The following is an 18,013-nucleotide window of genomic DNA, read 5'->3' on the forward strand; positions in this document are numbered from 1 at the left end:
GGGCGTGGGGCAGGGCTGGGGCCGGAGCCGGAGCCGGAGCCCGGGCTGGGGGCGTGGGGCAGGGCTGGGGCCGGAGCCGGAGCCCGGGCTGGGGGCGTGGGACAGGGCTGGGGCTGGAGCCCGGGCTGGGGGCGTGGGGCAGGCATGGGGCCCGAGCCAGGGCCCGGCCGGGGCCCGCTCTCCAATCGGCGCTGCCGATTGCCTCAGGGACCCTGCCGATCCCGAGCCGGGCGGGGATTCAGAAGGGTGCCAGAAGGCGCTGCTCTTCCACAGGTTTCGCGTGGAGCTCTCCAGACAGTCTGTGTGGATCGGCAGTTTCTCCAGGCTGTTTTAGTGGGGAAAGAGTGCATTCATCTATTTTTTTATAAGGCATGGGATGTGGGACTGTATTTAGGCATCTATAACGTGGTGGGTGGTAGGAGGTGAGGCTGTGCCACAGCCGAGGGGTTGTTATTCTAGGGGTCTGTTGGAGTTTGCCTCAGAATTCCAAGGCCTCTTCCTGTGTGGGGTTGGGAGGCAAGCATTGTTTTAATTGCGCTTGGTTTGGGGGTTTTTTCGTGCTGAATTAGGGGGTATTTTGTGGGTTCTGTGTCACTTTTCCTTTTTGCGTGTGCTTTCCCGTGGCTCAGGTGGGGTGTGGGGATTTTTGCCTTCAGCTCTTCTCTAAATCAGAGTTATGCTGGCCCTTGGGGTTATTGCGAGTGAGAGGGAGACGTGTACTCTCGGGGAAGGCACACAGGCTTTCCTGCCTTTGTTCTTGCCCCTTTAATCTCTTGTTCTGTAGGAGCCTGTCACGGGTCTGTGTTTGAGACAGGAGTTGAAGAGTTATGCGCTCGTTGCAGGAGGTGTTGCTGGCCCTGCATCCCCGGGCAGGGAGGCAAGAGGGCGTTTTTTGTTATTTTGGACCCCACAAAAAGGGAGAGGAACCCCCACCCCACCCCAAAATCAAAGCCCTGGAAACCACCATGCTAACAAAACCAATTTTTAATTAACAAATCAAATCTCATTGTCCCAAATCCAGAACCCCAGAAATTGGGTGTGGGTCACCCTGTCAACCCCCTGGTGGGGTCCAGGGGGGCCCAGAAATGTGTCCCCAAATTTGAGGGTGACATCTGATGGGAATGGGGGGGGCGAATTACATAAAATTTAAAATTGAATCGATTTTTTTGAGGGAGATCCCCCTTCCCTAGCAGGTCCAGGTGTGCCACTCTGAGGTCAGGGGAGCTCAAGGGGGGGAGGTCAGGGGGTTTTCGGAGGGGGCCCCCCCCACGGTCAGTGCGGTTTGGGGACGTGTCCATCCACGTAGAAGTTGCGGGTGACCCTGGGCAGGGAGATGTGAGCCCCCTCCAGCGCAGGGCTCAGCAGCACCTGGCAGGCCAGGCGGGAATTCTCCTGCAGCAGCGGTGCCTGGTCCAGCAGATCTTCCTCCCTGACAGAGGGGACAGCCCCAGGGGGGTTCCACAGGGTGCTCAGGAGGAGGCTGGGGGTCCCCATGGAAAATTGGAAGTGTCTCCAGGGTCCAGGGAGGGGATTTAGGGGTCGCCAGGAGTTTGGAGGGGATTTGGGAGGTTGCCCGGGGATCCAAGGGAAGGTTTGGAAGGGTCCCCAGGGGTCCAGGGGGGTCCCTGGGAGTGGAGTTTGGCAGGCGGGGGATCCGAAGACAATTTGGGGGTTCCCAGAGGTCCGGGGAGGGGTCTGGGCGGTCCCTGGTGGTTTGAGGGTGATTAGGGGATCCCTGGGGCTCCAGGGGGGGGATTTGGGAGGGGCCCCGGGGCTCCTGGGAGGGGTCTGGGGGTCCACGAACGTCCCGATAGAGGTTTGGAGGGGAGTGGGAGGGTCCTGGGAGGGGCTCCAGAAAAAATCTGGAGGGCCAAAGAGTCCAGGAGGGGTCGGGGGGGGAGGGGCTGTGGCTCTGGAAAGGGTTTTGGGGGTCCCCAGGGGTCCAGTGAGGGGATTTGGGGGGTCGGGGGAATGGTTTGAGAGGGGGTCCGGGGGGGCATTTGGGGTCTCCGGGGCTGCCATTACCGCTCGTCAGGCGCCGAGAGCTGGCCCAAGTGGGGCTCGCTGATGTAAACGTGACAGGTCGAGCAAGCGAGAGAGGCCTCACAGGCACCTGCAGGACACCCGAGCCGCCGGTATCACCGGGAATACCGGGACAGCTCCGGGAACTCCAGGACAGCCCCGGGACCGCTGTCAGCACCGAGATCCCCCCGGGAGCACCGGAACCGCCCCGGGACCCCTCTGTCAGTACTGGGAGCATCCCGGAACCGCCCCGGCAGCACCGGGACCCCGAGAGCGCGTCCCCCAGTCCCAGTGTCAGCTCCGGTCCCGTTTCCGTTCCCAGTCCCATTCCCAGCCCCGTTCCCAACCCAGTTCCCCGTCCCGTTCCCGGTTCCCGTTCCAGGTCCCGACCCTCCAGCTCCAGCCCGTGCCGCTGCGCCAGGTGCAGCACGTTGTCCCCGACTCTGCCTCGCACCGGCACCTGCCGCCCCTCCCGGTCCACGAACACGACGTTAACCCTGAGAAAACCGGGAGAGGGGAGGGACACACGACACCGGGCTCAGCACCGGGGCTCGGTTCCGGTCCCGCCGTGCCCCCGCGAGAAGATCCCCGGTACCCACACGGCCGCCTCGGGCTCCTCGGCCGGGGCACGGCCGCCGCTGAGGCTACGGGAGAAGCCCCGGAGGAGCCGCTGCGTCACGGATCCGCCGCTGACCGCCGCCACGGGCGCAGCCATGTTGGATACCCACGTGATCACCGCCACGTGACCCCGCCGCGCGACGAGAGCCCAGAGAAGAAAGTAGGCGTGACCAGAGTGGGCGGGGCCTGCGCTGGGTCCTAAAGCCCGGCCACGAAATTTCGGGGAGAAATTCTGAGATTTTGGGCAGTTTTGGGGCTCCGAGGGAGTTTAGGGGGATGTGAAAAGAGGAAGGGACCTCTCTAATGGGGGGGGTGAGGGTTATGGGGAGATTTAAAAGGATCTGAGGGTGCCTGAGGGGGTTCTGTCCGCTAAAATTAGGCACGGAACAGGATTTCTCCCAGATCCAAGCTGCTACAAGTTGGAACCCTGGCTACCCTTAGAGTGCCAAAAGCCTCCTACAAACAGACATCACGAACCTGGGGGGATGAGTTTAATTTCTCACGCTGTGTGCGATGGCAGGGCCACAAAGCAGTTGCAGGACGAGGGCACAGGAACCTGGCTCACCCTCCCAAACTGGGTCAAGGCAGGCACCGAGGGCGATGTCAACCCCCTGTCCCTGCCCTGGATGTGTCCCCGGAGTCCCTTTGGGGCTGGATGGGGGGAGTCTGCAAGGGCGGCTGAGAGATGAAGGGACCCCATCGCGGGGTGGGCTTGGAGGCACCGAGGAGGATGGCAACCCGTTGTCCCCGGCCTGGATGTGTCCCCAGGGTCGCTCTGAGGCCGGGCACGGAGGCGCTGTGGTGTCGCGACGTGGTCCCCGATACCTGGGGGACATCAGAGACCCCCATGGCGAGGTGACTTGCGGGGTACCCCGCAGTTCCGCACCGACCGGAGCCGCCACCCACCGCCCCACCCCGCAGCCATGGTAATCGGGACCTCTCCCCAGCACCGACCGCGGACCCACTCCCTCACAGCGCCGGTAACCGGGACCCCGCGGAGCCCTGCCGTCCCCACGGACCTGCCGCTGCTTCCGCATCGCTGCCCGGGCCCGCCCTGTCCAGCCCCGGCCGTGCTACGGCGGCGCCCGGTGGCCGGAGGCCGCACGGCGGCAGCGGGACCGATATCGACACCGGCTCCCGCGTGGATCGGGGGGCGTTCCCAACACAGCCCGGGGATGGGGATCCAAATTTTCCTCCCGTAGGGCAGGGACGGGGGACGCGGGTGTGCGCTGGAGGGGTCCCGTGGGTCAGAGTCCGGCGTGGGCATCACCCCTGTGGGCAGCCCCGACGTGGGCATCACCCCCGTGGCCAGCCCCTCGCTCCCGTGGGCAGCACTGGCATGGACAACGCCCCGCCCGGGCCGCGGCATGCGGCCGGACCTGCCGGCAGCGTCCTGCTGGCGGGGGGGAGGGACGGACTCTGTGCGCCCGCATGGCTCGGGGGGTGCAGGATGTGACCCTCGAGGGGGGCTCGGCTGGTCCCAAGCCGTGTCACTCACACCCAGCTGCCTCCGGTGCCACCGTCCTGGGAAGCCTTGGAGAGCCACGGCCACGGTGGGGGGCGAGAGCTGGGCACCTGAGCCCCTTGTTGGGGATGGTATGGGGCCGGCATGCCAGACCCCCGAGTCTTTTGGCAGGGATAATTTGGAATCAGGCTACCGGACTCCCAAATCCCTTGCAATAAATTATGTGGGGTCAGGATCCCAGACCCTCTGGTCCCTTGGCAGGGCTGATTTAGGGTCGGAATTGGGGACCCCTGGGTCCCTCGGTGGGGATAATTTGGGGTTGGAATCCCTGACCCCTGAGACCCCTGCTGGGGATGATTTGGGGTCGGGATGCCAGACCCTAGCCCCTTGCCTGGGCTGATTTGGGGTCAGGGTGCCTGAGTTCCCGGACAGGAATAATTGTGGGTCGAGTTGCAGAACCCCTGGGCCCTTTGACAGCGACAATTTGGGGTCAGGGCACGGGACCCCCCGCGTCCTTCGGCAGGGACGGAACCGGAGAGCCGGAGCTTGGAAAACACGCAGCATTTATTTCAGTACAAAACCCGAACCCCGCAGCCTCTTCACAACACAAACTCTCCCCTCACCGGCCAGGGAGCACCCCTGGGGGCCACCCCGCTCCATCCCCCCCCCCCCCTCAGCCGCCCCCCCCAGCCCAGCCGGGCCGGTCCTTCCCTGCCCTGGGGAGGTGGCCCGGGGGTGGGTGGGGGACGCGGCGGCGGTTTGGGGCGCGGGACCGGGATCTCCACGCCGCAGCAGGCTGGACTGGTTTCCCGGCTGCCATCCCTCCCCACCCGGTTTTACAGCCTTCATTACCCCATTGCGGCAGGCAGAGCCCCGGGGGTGCGGGGGCTAAGAGCACCGGGGGGGGGGGGGGCGCGGGGCTGAGCGCACCTGGGACCCCTCCAGCAGTCCCCTGGCTCTGAGGCAGGCGGGGACAGCTTGCTGAGGCTGAACACCAGCTGCCGGCCTGGCCGTGTGACCCCCCACAGCATGGCCATTCCCTCCCCAGCCCATCCATGGGGCGCCCCTGCTGCAGTCCTCCGCAATCTGCAGCTGCAGCAAGGGCTCCCCAAAAGGCCGGAGCCCACCCTAAGGATGCTGCTAGAGCTGGACTTGGCCACTAAAATCCTGTTGGTGAGACACTGTGGGACATTGGGGAGAGTCCTGTTGGGAGGTGACACCGAGGGGGAATTTTGTGATGGAGAAAAGCAAGTGTGAGAGTTGGGGACATCCTTCGAGAGCTGTGGAGAGCCCAGGTCACCTGAGTCCTGCAGAGGGACAGAGGTTCCCGTGCTGGGGCTGGGGACACGTCCTTGCAGAGCCCTCCCAGTGAGACTTCACCTCATGCTGGGGGGTCCCAGCCCCACGGCTCGTCCCTGTCCCAAGGCACGGGGGGGCTGCTGCCAGCCCCTCATGCATCCATGGGGACAGGGACAGGACCCTTGGAGGGGGTCCTACCCCTCCCCATCTGCACAGCCCATGGGTTCAGCCTGGGACACCCACTCTGCCTGAGCAGCAAAGCCTGGCTTCACCTTAATAAAATAAAAATAATTAATAATTAATAATTAATAAGTAGTAATAATTAATAATAATTAATAATAATTAATAATTAATAATAAAACACTCAAACCTTAAGGCCTCAGGGCACCCTCTGAGCACAGACCCCACTCAACTTCACCTCTACCCCTTCCCTCCTGACCTCAGGGTGCGCTGAGGCTCGGGCAGCCCCTGATGTGGCCCACCCAGGACCCCCGGGGTGGGACCATACCGGGGGTCAGCCTCCCTTCCCCAAAATCTCCCCCACTCCCCAGATTCCCAACTGGTTTGAACTGGTGGTGGCTGGGGGGCAGCGCCAGGGGGACCCCTGGGATGCCATGAACAACCAGTCAACCCCACCCCAAAATCCCCCCTCCCCAGGTCCCAGGTTCAGCATCTCCTTCTGTGTCCAAGGGGTTCTGGCAAAACTGGGGTGTAAAACCCCAAAAGATCTAAAACAAACGAGATTCACGGACCCCCAGCTAGGGGTGCAGAACAGATATGGGGAAGAGGGGCAACACCAGGGGAAGAAAACTATAGGGTCCCTGGTTGGGGTGTCCCCGGGAGGTGCAGGGACCTGGGAAGAGACAGCTACGGGGTCCCCGGGGGGGACGGGCAGCATGCACGGAGGGCCAGGCAGAATTCCCTGGAATTACGGGATCCCGGGGAGGGACGGCTAGGGGGGGACAGGCAGCATGCACGGAGGGGAAACGTTGGCCCTGAGGGGACAGGGGGGATGGCTGCGGTCCCCAAAAGCGACAAGGGGACAGCTCGCCTGGGGGGTGGGGGATGCCCCATAGTGGGGGGGCGGGGGTCTCAGGGCTGCGGGCGGGCAGCGTGGCCGTGCCAGGCCGGAGGAATGCGGCCGTCCCGGCTCTCCCGGGCCCGCGGCCGCCCCGGTGCTTCCCGCCCGGGGCCGCGGAGGTGGGTGTGGGAAAGCTGCAGGTGCGCGCTTGGGCAATCGCCCGCCGCTCGCCTGCCGCGGCCCCCGCGGCCCCCCGAGCTCCCCACGGCTCACATTGACGCAGGACTTTCTTTTTTTTTTTTTTTTTTTTTTTTCCCTTCCCTTTTTAGCCACGATTCAGGCCGAAAAAATGGATTTCACGTCCTCAAGCCCCACAATCAAAGCGGGGCTCTAAGGGGTGGGGGACCCCCACTAGCTCAGCACCCGGAACTGGAGCAGGGGTATTTCGCCCGATCCCCCGCGTGTCGCCCCTGAGTGACTGTGCCAAAACCTCGTGGGTGACGGGAGAACGGGGCTGGCATGGGGTGGGGGCTGAGCCCGGGGTGCCACAGTTTGGAGAGGACCATAGGGAGGAGGCCGGGGGGGTGCTGCGGCAGCCCTCCGCAAGTGTAGGCTCCCGGGTTTCTCCTCTCCTCTCTCCCTTTCTCCTTCTCCTTCCTCCCCTTCGGGCTGGACGTGCCCGGGCAGCTCCCACTCCTTCGGCTCCCATTGATGTTCCTCCCAAACAGCCGCGCCGCCTGCCAGCAGCCTCCCAAAAAAAAAAAAAAAAAAAAAAGATTTGGGAAGCCGGGGGAGGATGAGGGTGGGGGGGAGAGAACCGGGGCGGGAGAGCGGGAGTGGGACAAGTGAAACCGCCGCGGGGCAGCTCCGGCTGAGGCGCTCCCCAGTGCCGCGGTGGGGGACGGGGCCGTGCCACCAGGTCTGTCCCCGCTCCCAGCACAAGATGCCAGCATTGCGCCCACCCCCGCCCTAAATCCCTTCGGAGTCCAGCCCCGAAAGGTTCCCCCCCGGCTCCTGCCCCACCTTCATCCGTGTCCCCCGCCCGGGACTCAGCAGCTCAGTTTGTGGGGGGGGCAACCGTGCCCCCGTCCGACTCCCTCCTGCCTTCCTTGGCGGCCGACGGGTCCCCAGCACCTTTGCCCTCGGGTTCAGCCCCGTCCTTGCCCCCATCGTGCGTCTTCATGTGCTTGCCCAGGTGGTCGCTGCGCATGAAGACGCGGCCGCAGACGGGGCAGGAGAACTTCTTGGCGCCCGTGTGGGTCTGCAGGTGCCGCTGGAGCTCGTCGGAGCGGGTGAAGCGCTTGCCACAGAAGAGCCAGTTGCACACGAAGGGCCGGTCACCGCTATGCCAGCGCAGGTGGGCTTTCAGGTGAGAGGTCTTGGCGTACGCCTTCCCGCAGCCGGGGATGTGGCAGTTGTGCAGGTGCTTGCGCTTCACCCCCTCGGGGCACGGACCCCCCCTCTCCGCCTCCTGGCAGTTAGGGCAGCGGCACGCCGCCTGCCCCCCGCCCCTGGGCACAGCCCGCCGGGCCCCCTTCGGCCGCCCCCCACCCTCCGCCTCTGGCCCCCGCGGCTCCGCGGGCCCCTCCAGCGCCTTCACCCCTTCCGCTGCCAGGAGATGCTGCGCCGACGGGGGAAGCAGGTGGGTGGGGGGCGCGCACAGCTGGTGCTCTCCCCCACCGTACCCACCCAGGCCCGCGGACAGCCCGGGGTGCGTGGGTACCTGCAGCCCCCCGCCCTGCCCGGGGGGCAGCTCCATCCAGCTGGCTCCGGCATGGAGGTCCCACCAGTTGACACCGCCGCCCTCCTCACCGGGGGCGCCGGAATGTGGGGGCCGAAACCAGGGCTCGTAGGGATGTGCCATGTCCGGGGTGGCCGGCAGCAGCTTGGCGTAGGCTCCAGGGGCGGCGGGGCCGTCTGCGGGCAGCTCTAACCTCGGGGGGCCATGGGGCTCGTAGGTGCCGGGGGTGGCGAAGGCGGCGTCGTCGGGCCCCGGCAGTGGCAGCTCGGGCGGGGGCAGAGGCGAGGTGAAGTCGGGGGCCCCCGGCGCGGCGGGGCCGTGGGGCTGGAAGGGCTGGAGCGGCTGCAGATCCAGGTGGGTCGGGGAGGCCCGGGGCGCATCCGAGGGCTGGGATCCCAGGGAGCCGCAGACCGCCGTCAGCATTGCGGGGCGGCGGCGCACACAGACCTGCACGGGAGCGGGGAGAAGGGCTGTGAGAGAAAGAGGGGGCACAGCTCTGCACCCCCCCACCCCGTCCCTGCAGCACCCGGTACCCACGGTTTGGGGGTCGCTAAGGGGGTTGAGCTGCTCAGCGACATCGCTGTGATACCAGGATGGTGGCAGCAGTTTGGGATGGCACCCCTCACACCCGTGCCCATCCCCTGTTGACGCTGCGCCAGTCCCTGACACCGGTGGGTCACGACTGCAACGCAAAGGGGTCGGTGCCTAATTCCAAAATCCAAGGAAACTTCCAACATCTGCTCTGTCACCTCCCCGACTGTGTTCCCCAACAATTCCTGGGTCCCCAGTGGACGGAGGTGGCACCCCCAAGCCCATGCCCCAGCCACGGGGGACACAGCACTCACGAGGCCAACCTGTCTCTCCCTCACCCCAGCTGGGCCGGGAAACTACCGCCCCCCTGTGCTCCCACCCCAAGCCCCGGGCCCACCTGGGAGCCCTCAGGCTGCATTTGGGGGGGGGTTGCACCCCCGGGCTAGTTGGCATTGGGATGAGGCAGTGGAGCCGCGGGCCAAGCCCCCTGGCAGCGCTTTGAAGCCAGGCTCGGGGCCGGCTTCGCCCACGGCCCCGCACCCCCGGGGCAGCCCCGGACCTCCCAAGGCACTTGCAGCCTCCCGGCAGGGCAGCCATGACTCAACGGGAGCTCTGCAAACCCCACTGGGGACGGGCCCCACCCCGGTGTCGAAATCCACCTGCCGCCATCAGCTCCCGCTCTCCGACTTCCCACCAACGCCGCGGTGAGGGGTAGCTGAGACCCACTCGTCCCTGAAACCCCTTGCCATCATCCACTCTCATCACCATCTCCTTCTCCCGGCCACCCCCAGCACCCTCAGTCCCTGTGGGACAGGGACCGACCCTTAGGGACACACTCGGGGGGTGCAGAAAGATTTGGGGTGGCAGATCCCTTCAGCAGAGGGGCCAGACCCCCGGTGCCCCCGGGCAGGGAGAGGTTCCCCGCACTGCTGAAGAACCCTCAGCTGCGTGGGGACACCATTTTCCCCTGCCAGGCGTCACCCAGGAAGGCAGAGGGACCCCAAAGATAGGGGTGGGAATTTAGGGGGAGGTGCCAAAATCTCCCCGACGGGATCCACCTGTACCCGTGCTACCGACACAGGTAGGGGTTCAGCCTATAGCTGGTGGCAGGATGAGCCCCCGGGGTGGAAGCTGAGCAGATTTCGGGGTTCTGCTCCACAGTGGAGGATCAGCTCTGGCCACCCTAACCCTGGGGACGCCCTCCTGGGGACTGTCCCTGCCTCCTGGAGACACCAACGGGGTCGGGAAGGGCTGGCACTGCGGGATCCATCACTCCGCGCGCGCCGGGATCGGTCCCACCCAACAATCACCCAACATTCCCCAGGAGGGGACGGGACCCTCCGTGCGGATCCCACCCCATCAGCTCCAGCACGGCCCCACCGGGCTCTCCTTGGCACACCCCAATCCCAACGCTCCACCCTCGGCTCGGGGATCCCACCGAACCCCTCCCCAGTGCAGCCCCACCGTGACCAGTGGCACCGTCCCCCCATCCCAGCTCCAAACCCGGGGGGAAAGCGCCACGACTGCGATGGGGGGAGTGCCGGGAAATCCAACCCGCCCCCCCCGCCCCCCGCCTTCACGGGCTTGCCTCAGCCAGGCACGGAGCCTCCCAGGACATTTTTCCATACGGGAATGATGACAAAAATCCCCAGGGGCCCCCAGCGTACTCCCTCCCTGGCGGGGCTCAGCAACGCGTTGGCCATTTCACCTCAGGGAAACTGAGGCAGCAGCGGCGGGTGAAGCGTCTCGTGAGTCACGGCCCGGGCTGGGCAGAGGCGGCCCGGCCCCGTCTCACGGCTCCGCCGGTGCCTCGCCCCGCGGCGGAGACGGGCGGGCGCCGCTGCCCCCAGCACCTGGACCCCCGACGTGGGGGGACGTGGCCGGGCCCGTGGAATGCCGTGGCTTTTAGAGGGGGATGCCGTGAATCCCGAGGGATGCCCCGGGGCCGCGGGGACGCTGCGGGATCGGGGGCGGGGTGCAGGGGATTCGGGATTGTCCCCACTGCCCGACGCACGGCAGCGCTCCCCGAGCCGCAGTGGAGCTCCCTGGGGGGTTTTTGGGAGAGGAGCAGGGCCGCGGCGTGGGGGTCCAGCCCTTCTCAGGACTCGGCGCCACGGGAGGGGTCAGACCCACGGGAAGAGCCTCGGTCCCGACGGGAGGGGATCGCGCTGGAAATCGGAGCGGGGGGAACACGGCGCGGTGTCCCGGGAGGTGGCGGGGCCGTGAGCTCAGGGGCTCGGTGGCCAGCTGACACGGCGGGGTGGCGAGCAAGGACTTGCCGACTTGCCGGGACCAGAGCCTGCGGCCGCGTCGCAGCCGACGGTGCGGGCAGCCACGTCCCCGGGACCACCCCGGGGGTCCCACCCCCCGCTCCCGGTAGCACCGGGGTGTACGTACGGGTCTAGAGGCAGCGAGGTCCTGGCGGGTCCGTCCTCATCGGCGTGGAGCGGGCGCTGCTTCCCGAGGGGACCCCGAGGGACCCGCGCGGCTCCCCAGGGACGGGGCACCCACTGGGCCGGGCGAGCAGGAATGGCCGGGTCCCAGCCCGGCGGCCGGCTCTTCCCTCCTCCCCCCCGCCCAGCTCCACCCCCGGCCCCGGTGATTTTAACCCTTGGAGGAAGAGCCTCAGCCCCGCCGCTTGACAGGAGCCGGCTCCGGTCCCAGGAGCAGGCGGATGAAAGCGGAGGGAGGGGACGGGAAGTTCGCAGCAGACACCGCAAACAGGGGGGTAATTAAAGAAGAAAGCAACAACCGCCCTCCTGCTCCCGTGGCCGCCTCCTCCTGCCGCCACCACCCCCCCGCCGGGGACCCCCGGGCGTCCCTTCTGTCCCTCCCCCCTCGCATCCGGCACAGAAGCTGTCCCCCCTCTCCTGCTGGTGGCACACATGTGGCCGGCCTCTCCTCCTGCCACCCCCTCCGGAGACCCCCGGGCCTGTCTCCTACATCAAGGGGTGACACACAGGAGTGGCCGCCCTCCTCCTGCCACCCCCACGGGGACCACCGATCTGTGTGCCCACCCCGCGGGTGCCGCCTGCTCCTGCCTGCAGGGATGTCACCTGTCCCCGTGGAGGGCTCAGTGCCCCCCAATGTGCCTCGGTTCTGTGCCGGGGGATAAATGGGACAGGGATGGACACAGGGAACAATTTGGGGGTCAGAGCTGGACCTGAAACACGAGGGAGTGGGACGCCGTGACCTCGATGGATTTGGGGCAACCCCAAAAAGCCCAGGAGGTGCTGGCTGAGTCTGTCCCTGCTCAGCCGGGGGTGTCCAACCATCCCGTCTGCCTTGTCCCCCCCGAGGCTGCCGGGAGGGTCAAACCCTGGCAGCCGCCGGGTGACAACACCACGGCCAGTGGAGCCACTTAATCACCTGTGCGTCGTGTCCCCATTTCAAACCCCTTCGCCCTGCTGCCGGTCGCCACAGCCCCGTGAGAACCAGGGTGGCCATGGTGGGAGCCCAGCCGTCCCCAAGTCCCCAGATGCCACGGGAAAAGGCGCGGGTGGCCCCGCAGAGCCGGGACGGGGCTGGCAGTGCCGGGATCCCGGCTGGCGCGTGGGAGCCCGCATCTCCCGGCAAGCCTGCCAAGCGCCTGGCCGGGAGAAGGGTGCAGGGAACTCCTCCTTGGCCTCGGGGAAAACTCTCCTGGTTTTCATCATCCCAGCAAGGATGGCTCCACCGCCGCCGCCTCGGAAAGGCGGCTGCTTTGTGGGCTGAGCGTGGCCCCACGGCTGGGCACGGCCAGGCTCCTGGAGGGGCGTCCCAGGTGGGGATGACTCAGTGGGGACACGGGGATGGAGACACCGGGATGGGGAGGGGGATCCTGAAATGGGGAGGGGGTCCTGAAATGGAGACCCTGGCATGGGATGGGGATCCTGCAGTGGGGACCCCAGGATGGGGACCCTGGGATGGGGATTCTGTCCTGGGGACCCTGGGATAGGGAGGGGGATCCTGAAATGGGGAGGGGGATCTTGAGATGGGGATCCCGGGATGAGAATTCTGGGATGGAGATCCCAGGATGGGAATTCTGGGATGGGGACTCTGGATGATGACCCTGGGATGGGGAGGGGGATCCTGCAATGGGGACCCCAGGATGGGGATCCTGCCGTTGGGACCCCGGGGTGGGAAGGGGCAGGATAAGCAGCTGATGTGGGTTGGTTGCGCAGAAATGGGGTGAACACGTGCGTGGGGCTCTCTAGGGTGCATCCATGGGGATTTGGGTGCGCCCCAACCCCAGGGTCTCACTGTATTTCCTCTCCTCTGCCTGCCCAGGAGGATCCAGGGCTGTTCCTGTGCCTGTTCCATCTTGGGGATGCCCGAGTGTTGTTGGGGTTGGGGTGGTGGCCTTGGGCTCCCTGGCTAGCCTTGGGGGCCGGATCGTGGCCACCAATAGCTCTCTGGAACAGACTTGGTGTGTGCAGCTCTGGCCATCCCAATCCCCCTCCCAATCCCTGCCATGCCACCACAGGGGACAGGGACTGTGTCTCCTGGTCCCCAGCTGCCCCTCAGCCACACGTTGGCCTGTCCCACATCCCTCTGCTCCAGAGGCTTCTCCCAGTTCTCCCAGTGCAAGGTGATCCCAGGCACTCCCATCCCAGCCAATCCCTGCTCCAGGAAGGGGCTGCGGGGTATGAGGATGTGGGGGACACCGTGGGGACAGGGATGAGGATCTGGGAGGGCCATTACCACCAGCACCGGATCCCAAAACCCCACTGGGACCCACTGGACGCAGCCCAAAACACAGATCCTGGGCTGGGATCCTGCTGAGATGAGTCTGGGATCAGGATGAGGCAATGGCATGGGACTGGGAGGAACTGGGAAGAACTGGGGGGACAGGGACTGGGGGGACTGAGGGGACTGGGGGGACCAAGACTTGGGGTCTGGGGGCTGCTGCAACCCCCTTGAGCTGGGACCACCCACGGGGAGGTAATCATGGCACATTCCAGGGGGGATCTCCTCTCGCCACCACCAAGTGTCTGAAACCCCGAGCTGTGCCTTGAAATTACAGCTAATTACAGAGCTGGTTTGCATAAATTATAAGGCAAGAAGCAAATGCCTCCAATCCTTCCGACTGATCAGGCAGCAGAATTCACACCGGGGGGGATTGGGGAGGTTCAGGATCCTGCCCAGAACCAGCATGGGGACAGGAGGGGTCAGTGCTCCCCAAAACTGCAGTGGGAACAACCCCGGGGTGTCCCCAGAGGTGTCCCCAGAGCCTGGGCTCGCTGTGCCTCGATGGGTGGCAGGGAGGGGGACAAGGGCGTGAGGTGCACTGGGAGTTGGGGACTGCACAGTCCCCAGGGGAAAAGAGGGTGGGGGATTAAGGGAGGGAGGGAGGAATGGAGGGGAAAAGAGATGGAGTAGCACAGTCACCTCCTGATGCCTCCAGGTGGATGGAGGCACAGCGATGTTCCCCAGACCCCAGGAGGATTTTGGGGGACAGAGGGATACCCCAAGCCCACTCCCAACCCTGGGGCCGAGCATTTCAAACTCTCCCGTTTCCGCAGAGGCAGCGATTTCCTCCTGGGCCATAAAAGAAATCGGTGAGGGGAGTGGGACTGGAACGTGTCCGTGTCACTGTCTCCTGGCCCTGTGTGTGGCGTGTCTCACACCATATCTCTGCGCTCTTTCCTGTCCCCCTGCACGTTGATCACGCAGTCGGGGTGCCCCGGAGGGGTCCCCAGGGGTGGCTCTGCCATGGGTGCCACAGGGCTGCGCCGTCTGGGTCGCCCCATCCCGAGGGGACACCCCGGGGATGGCCATGGGGCCTCAGACTGAGACAGACGGAACTCCCCGGATCCTCCCCGCAGCTTTTGGGGGGCCCCCACGCCCAGACGGCCCCAGGAGGTGACGCTGGGGTGATGTTGAATCTGCTGTGTGTGTTGGCGGGAGCTGGGGGTGGACCCCAAAACTGCTGGAGGTGGCACGGTGGGGACAGTGCCAGGTGAGGAAGGGACAGTGGTGGCACTGGGTGGTCACAGCCCTGCAGGGTGGTCACAGTTCTAGGGGGGGGTGTCACAGCCCCCACGAATGTGTCACAGCCAGACGGAGGTGTCACAGCCCCACGGCGTGTCACATTAACCTGTAGAACGCAACCCCGTCCCTGTCCTCAATCTGTGCCACCACTGGGACAAGGACCGAGCCCGGTGCCAGCCGCCGTGCCCCGGGGGAACAGCTGGCACGGGGCTGCCCACCTTCTCCCCGAGGACAGGGCCACCTGCCAGCCCGGCAGAGATCTCTGTTGCGATTATCGCGACGGGATTCCCCGGCCCGCAGCGTGCGCCGGGTCACGGTGTGCCCGGAGGCAGCATTTCCTCAGCGGGAGCAGGAATTACTGTCGGGACTCGACCTCTGCGACGCGGCGACGGAGCTGGCGGCTCGGCGGACGGTTAAATGCGAGTTTTAATTTGAGTTTTAATTAGTCCCGTGCTAATCTCGCTGCCGTATCTGCGCGCAACCGGCCTGGCTGTCAGTCACGGCCTCGGGAAACCTGCCCGGCACAGCACGGGGAGTGCCCAGCACGGGGCATGGGAGACAGCGGGAATGGGGAGAGGGACAGGGACACTGGGATGAATTGGGGGCATAGGGACATGACCGGACTGGGAATGGAACACATGGGTGGCCACGAGGCACATGGATGCAGAGGGAATGGGGATCTGGGGACGGGCCAGGGACACCGGGCAGAAGTGGGGATGTGAGGACACGGCTGCACTGGGAACAGGACACACAGATGTGGTGGGGATGGGACACCTGGATGGGAATTGCGACACGTGGATGCTTTCGGGGCAGGGACATGGCACCAGGGCTGGGACACTGTGGACAGGGACACTGGGGACAGGGACGCTGCACCAGGGACACCAGGTGGCAGTGGGAATGGGGACATGGATGCAGAGGGAAGTGGGACACGTGGATGCACTGGGGACAAGGACATGCAGCTGGCTCTGGGGACGGGACACAGAATGCATCAGGGGACAGGGACACACAGTGGCACTGGGGACAGGGTCACGGGGCTGTACCGGGGACGGGACACGCGGATGTGACAGGGACGGGGACAGGGACAGGCAGCTGCGTGGGGGACAGCAGCACTCGGAAAAGGGGACATGGGTGCTGCAGGAACGAGACACGGCCGCACTGGGGACAGGGACACGGGGCTGGCAAGGGAGCGGGCGCGGGCGCGGGAGGAGCTGCAGTTCCCGGAACCGGACACGGGCTTGGGCGCGTCCCGCTGGCACGGGGCCCGGACAGGGGGCTTCGGGACAGGGGGCTTCGGGACAGGGGGCTTCGGGACAGGGACAGCGGGCAGAGGGACTGCAGGCATGGCGTGTCCTCGCTCCGCGTCACTGCTCCGTGTCCTCTGGGTCCTCCGGGACCTGCCGGTGCAGCCTGAGCATGCCGTGTGTCCCCAAGTCGCCGTGTCCCCGTGTCAGCTGGGTCTGATGTCGCACGGTCCCCATCTGGGAGGGTGATAATGCCAGTGAGGGATGTCCCTGCAGCCCGGGCTGATGTAGCAGGGTCCCCTCTTCGGGGGGTGACAATGCCATGGGGGATGTCACCCGGCAGCTCCGGGGTCCCTCTCGGGGGTTCGGGGACGGACCCGCTGTCCGGGGTAGGTGTCCCCGAGCCGGGGCCACGTCCCACACGTGGCTGTCCCCGTGTCCCCATCACAGGGACCGCGTCCGGGCTGCTTCCCGCGGCTTTTACGAGCTTGGCCGGAGCCGCCGTGTACCTGGGGGTGACCCCGAGCGTCCCCAACCCCCGCCACACCTCAGGGCCACGAAATCCCACCCCGCCCCTTCCACCCGCAGCGCCCTAGGGTGGGATGGACGCGGGGGACACCAGGGGTGGCTCCGATCGACCGGCGGGACCCCCGGCTGGCTTTTTGGGGTGCCGGGGCGGCAGTGCCAGGCGGGTGAGTAAGCGGAGCGCAGGGAGGGCGGTAATTACAGGGAGGGAGGGAGGCTCTCGCCACAGCAGGTTCCCACAAATGGAGGCCCCGCGGCCACAGACACGGCACAACAAAGCACTGAGCAATTATTTGGCTCCAGTGGGAGCTGCTGGGCCCGTGGGGGCTGGAGCCAGCTGGGCACCCCTGGGCTGGCAGCGCTGGCACCGCCGAGAGGAGTGTGCGGGGGATGCGGGAGCACCCCGAAGTGGGGATGGGGTAGCGGGGGTGAGCCCCTCTAGGACACTGAACAACCCACCCGAGCACCCCGATTTCTGTGAGGGGTTGGGGATCCCCATCGCCTTTGGGCACCCCAAACTCTGTTAGGGGGTTGGGGACCCTGGCCATTCTGGCAGCTTGAACACCCCAAAAGCCTCAAAGCACCCTGAACCCCCAAAACCCTACAAACACCCTGAACCTCTGCAAGGAGAATGGGGACCCCCATCCCCTCAGGGAACCCCGATCCCCTCTCAGCAGAGGATTGGGCACCCCCCCATCCCCCCACCCCAAGAATCCCCAACCCCCTAAACACCCCAGTCTTTGTGAACTCGAGGCCTCCTGAGCACCCCGAAGTCTGCACGGGGATTGGGGATCCCTAAAAGTCCCCGGCACCCCAAACTCCTCCAGAACCCCTGGACACCCCAACTTCTCTGAGGGACTGGGGACCCCCCACCCTGCAGGGAATCCCAACCTCTGTTGGAGAATCCCTTTGACCACCTACAGGAGAACAGGGGAACCAAATCCCTCCAAGCACCCCGACCTCCAGGAGCTGGGGTGCTGGGGACCCCCATCCCCTCTGAGGCCTAGAAGGAGATGGGGCACCCCAACAGCTGCAGGGCGAGGGGACACCCCATATCCCGCTGTGCCCTCCTCTCCGGAGGCGTTGGGGGCCTTCAGAGCGCCATCACTCCCGGATCCCCCAAAATCCTCCTCACTGAGCACGCCGGGGTGCCCCAAGAAGCCTTTGATGGATGGAGGACGAGGGGGATCCCCGGGACTCCCCACCTGCCGGCGACCCCGCTGACATCATCCGGCTTCCGCTGCTCACACCCCCCTTTCGCCAATCCCATGCGCTGATCAGCCGCGCAGCGCATTTCATTGGTTTACCAAAATGTCAATCAAACATCATATGGCCGATCAAAGGCTGGATTTTGTGCGGATCCCGCCCACAAGGAAGTCCTCTCTCCCTTAAGGCTGTCAATCAAAAAGCGGATGCCCTCTGGCTGGGCTCGGACCCATTGGCTGTCGATGCCGTCAATCAAAAACGTGCCCTGCTATTGACTTTCCGCTGCCGTCAGTCACCCCGAGGCTCCGCGCCCATTGGCGAAGCTGTCCCTCCATCACAACCATTATTGCCCGGCGCAACTGCCCATCAGC

General features: G+C 65.7%; 2 protein-coding genes across 2 annotated transcripts; both read right to left on the reverse strand.

Moving 5' to 3' along the window:
• Positions 1-966: 966 nt before the first annotated feature.
• On the reverse strand, positions 967-3,110 carry LOC120763767 (ferredoxin-2, mitochondrial-like). The gene is made up of 4 exons (XM_040087319.1): positions 2,622-3,110; positions 2,413-2,519; positions 2,026-2,113; positions 967-1,429 (listed from the first exon to the last, which is right to left on the reverse strand). Exons 1-4 carry the CDS (start codon positions 2,735-2,737, stop codon positions 1,273-1,275), a joined length of 468 nt encoding a protein of 155 aa, XP_039943253.1. The 5' UTR covers positions 2,738-3,110; the 3' UTR covers positions 967-1,272.
• A 4,372-nt stretch (positions 3,111-7,482) lies between these two features.
• SP6 (Sp6 transcription factor) lies at positions 7,483-8,589 on the reverse strand. Its single transcript, XM_040087455.1, has one exon. The coding sequence runs from the start codon at positions 8,587-8,589 to the stop codon at positions 7,483-7,485; it is 1,107 nt and encodes a 368-aa protein (XP_039943389.1).
• Positions 8,590-18,013: the final 9,424 nt, after the last annotated feature.

The sequence above is a fragment of the Hirundo rustica genome, chromosome 27 (genome assembly GCF_015227805.2).
Source record: "Hirundo rustica isolate bHirRus1 chromosome 27, bHirRus1.pri.v3, whole genome shotgun sequence".
Taxonomy (NCBI): Eukaryota; Metazoa; Chordata; class Aves; order Passeriformes; family Hirundinidae; genus Hirundo; species Hirundo rustica.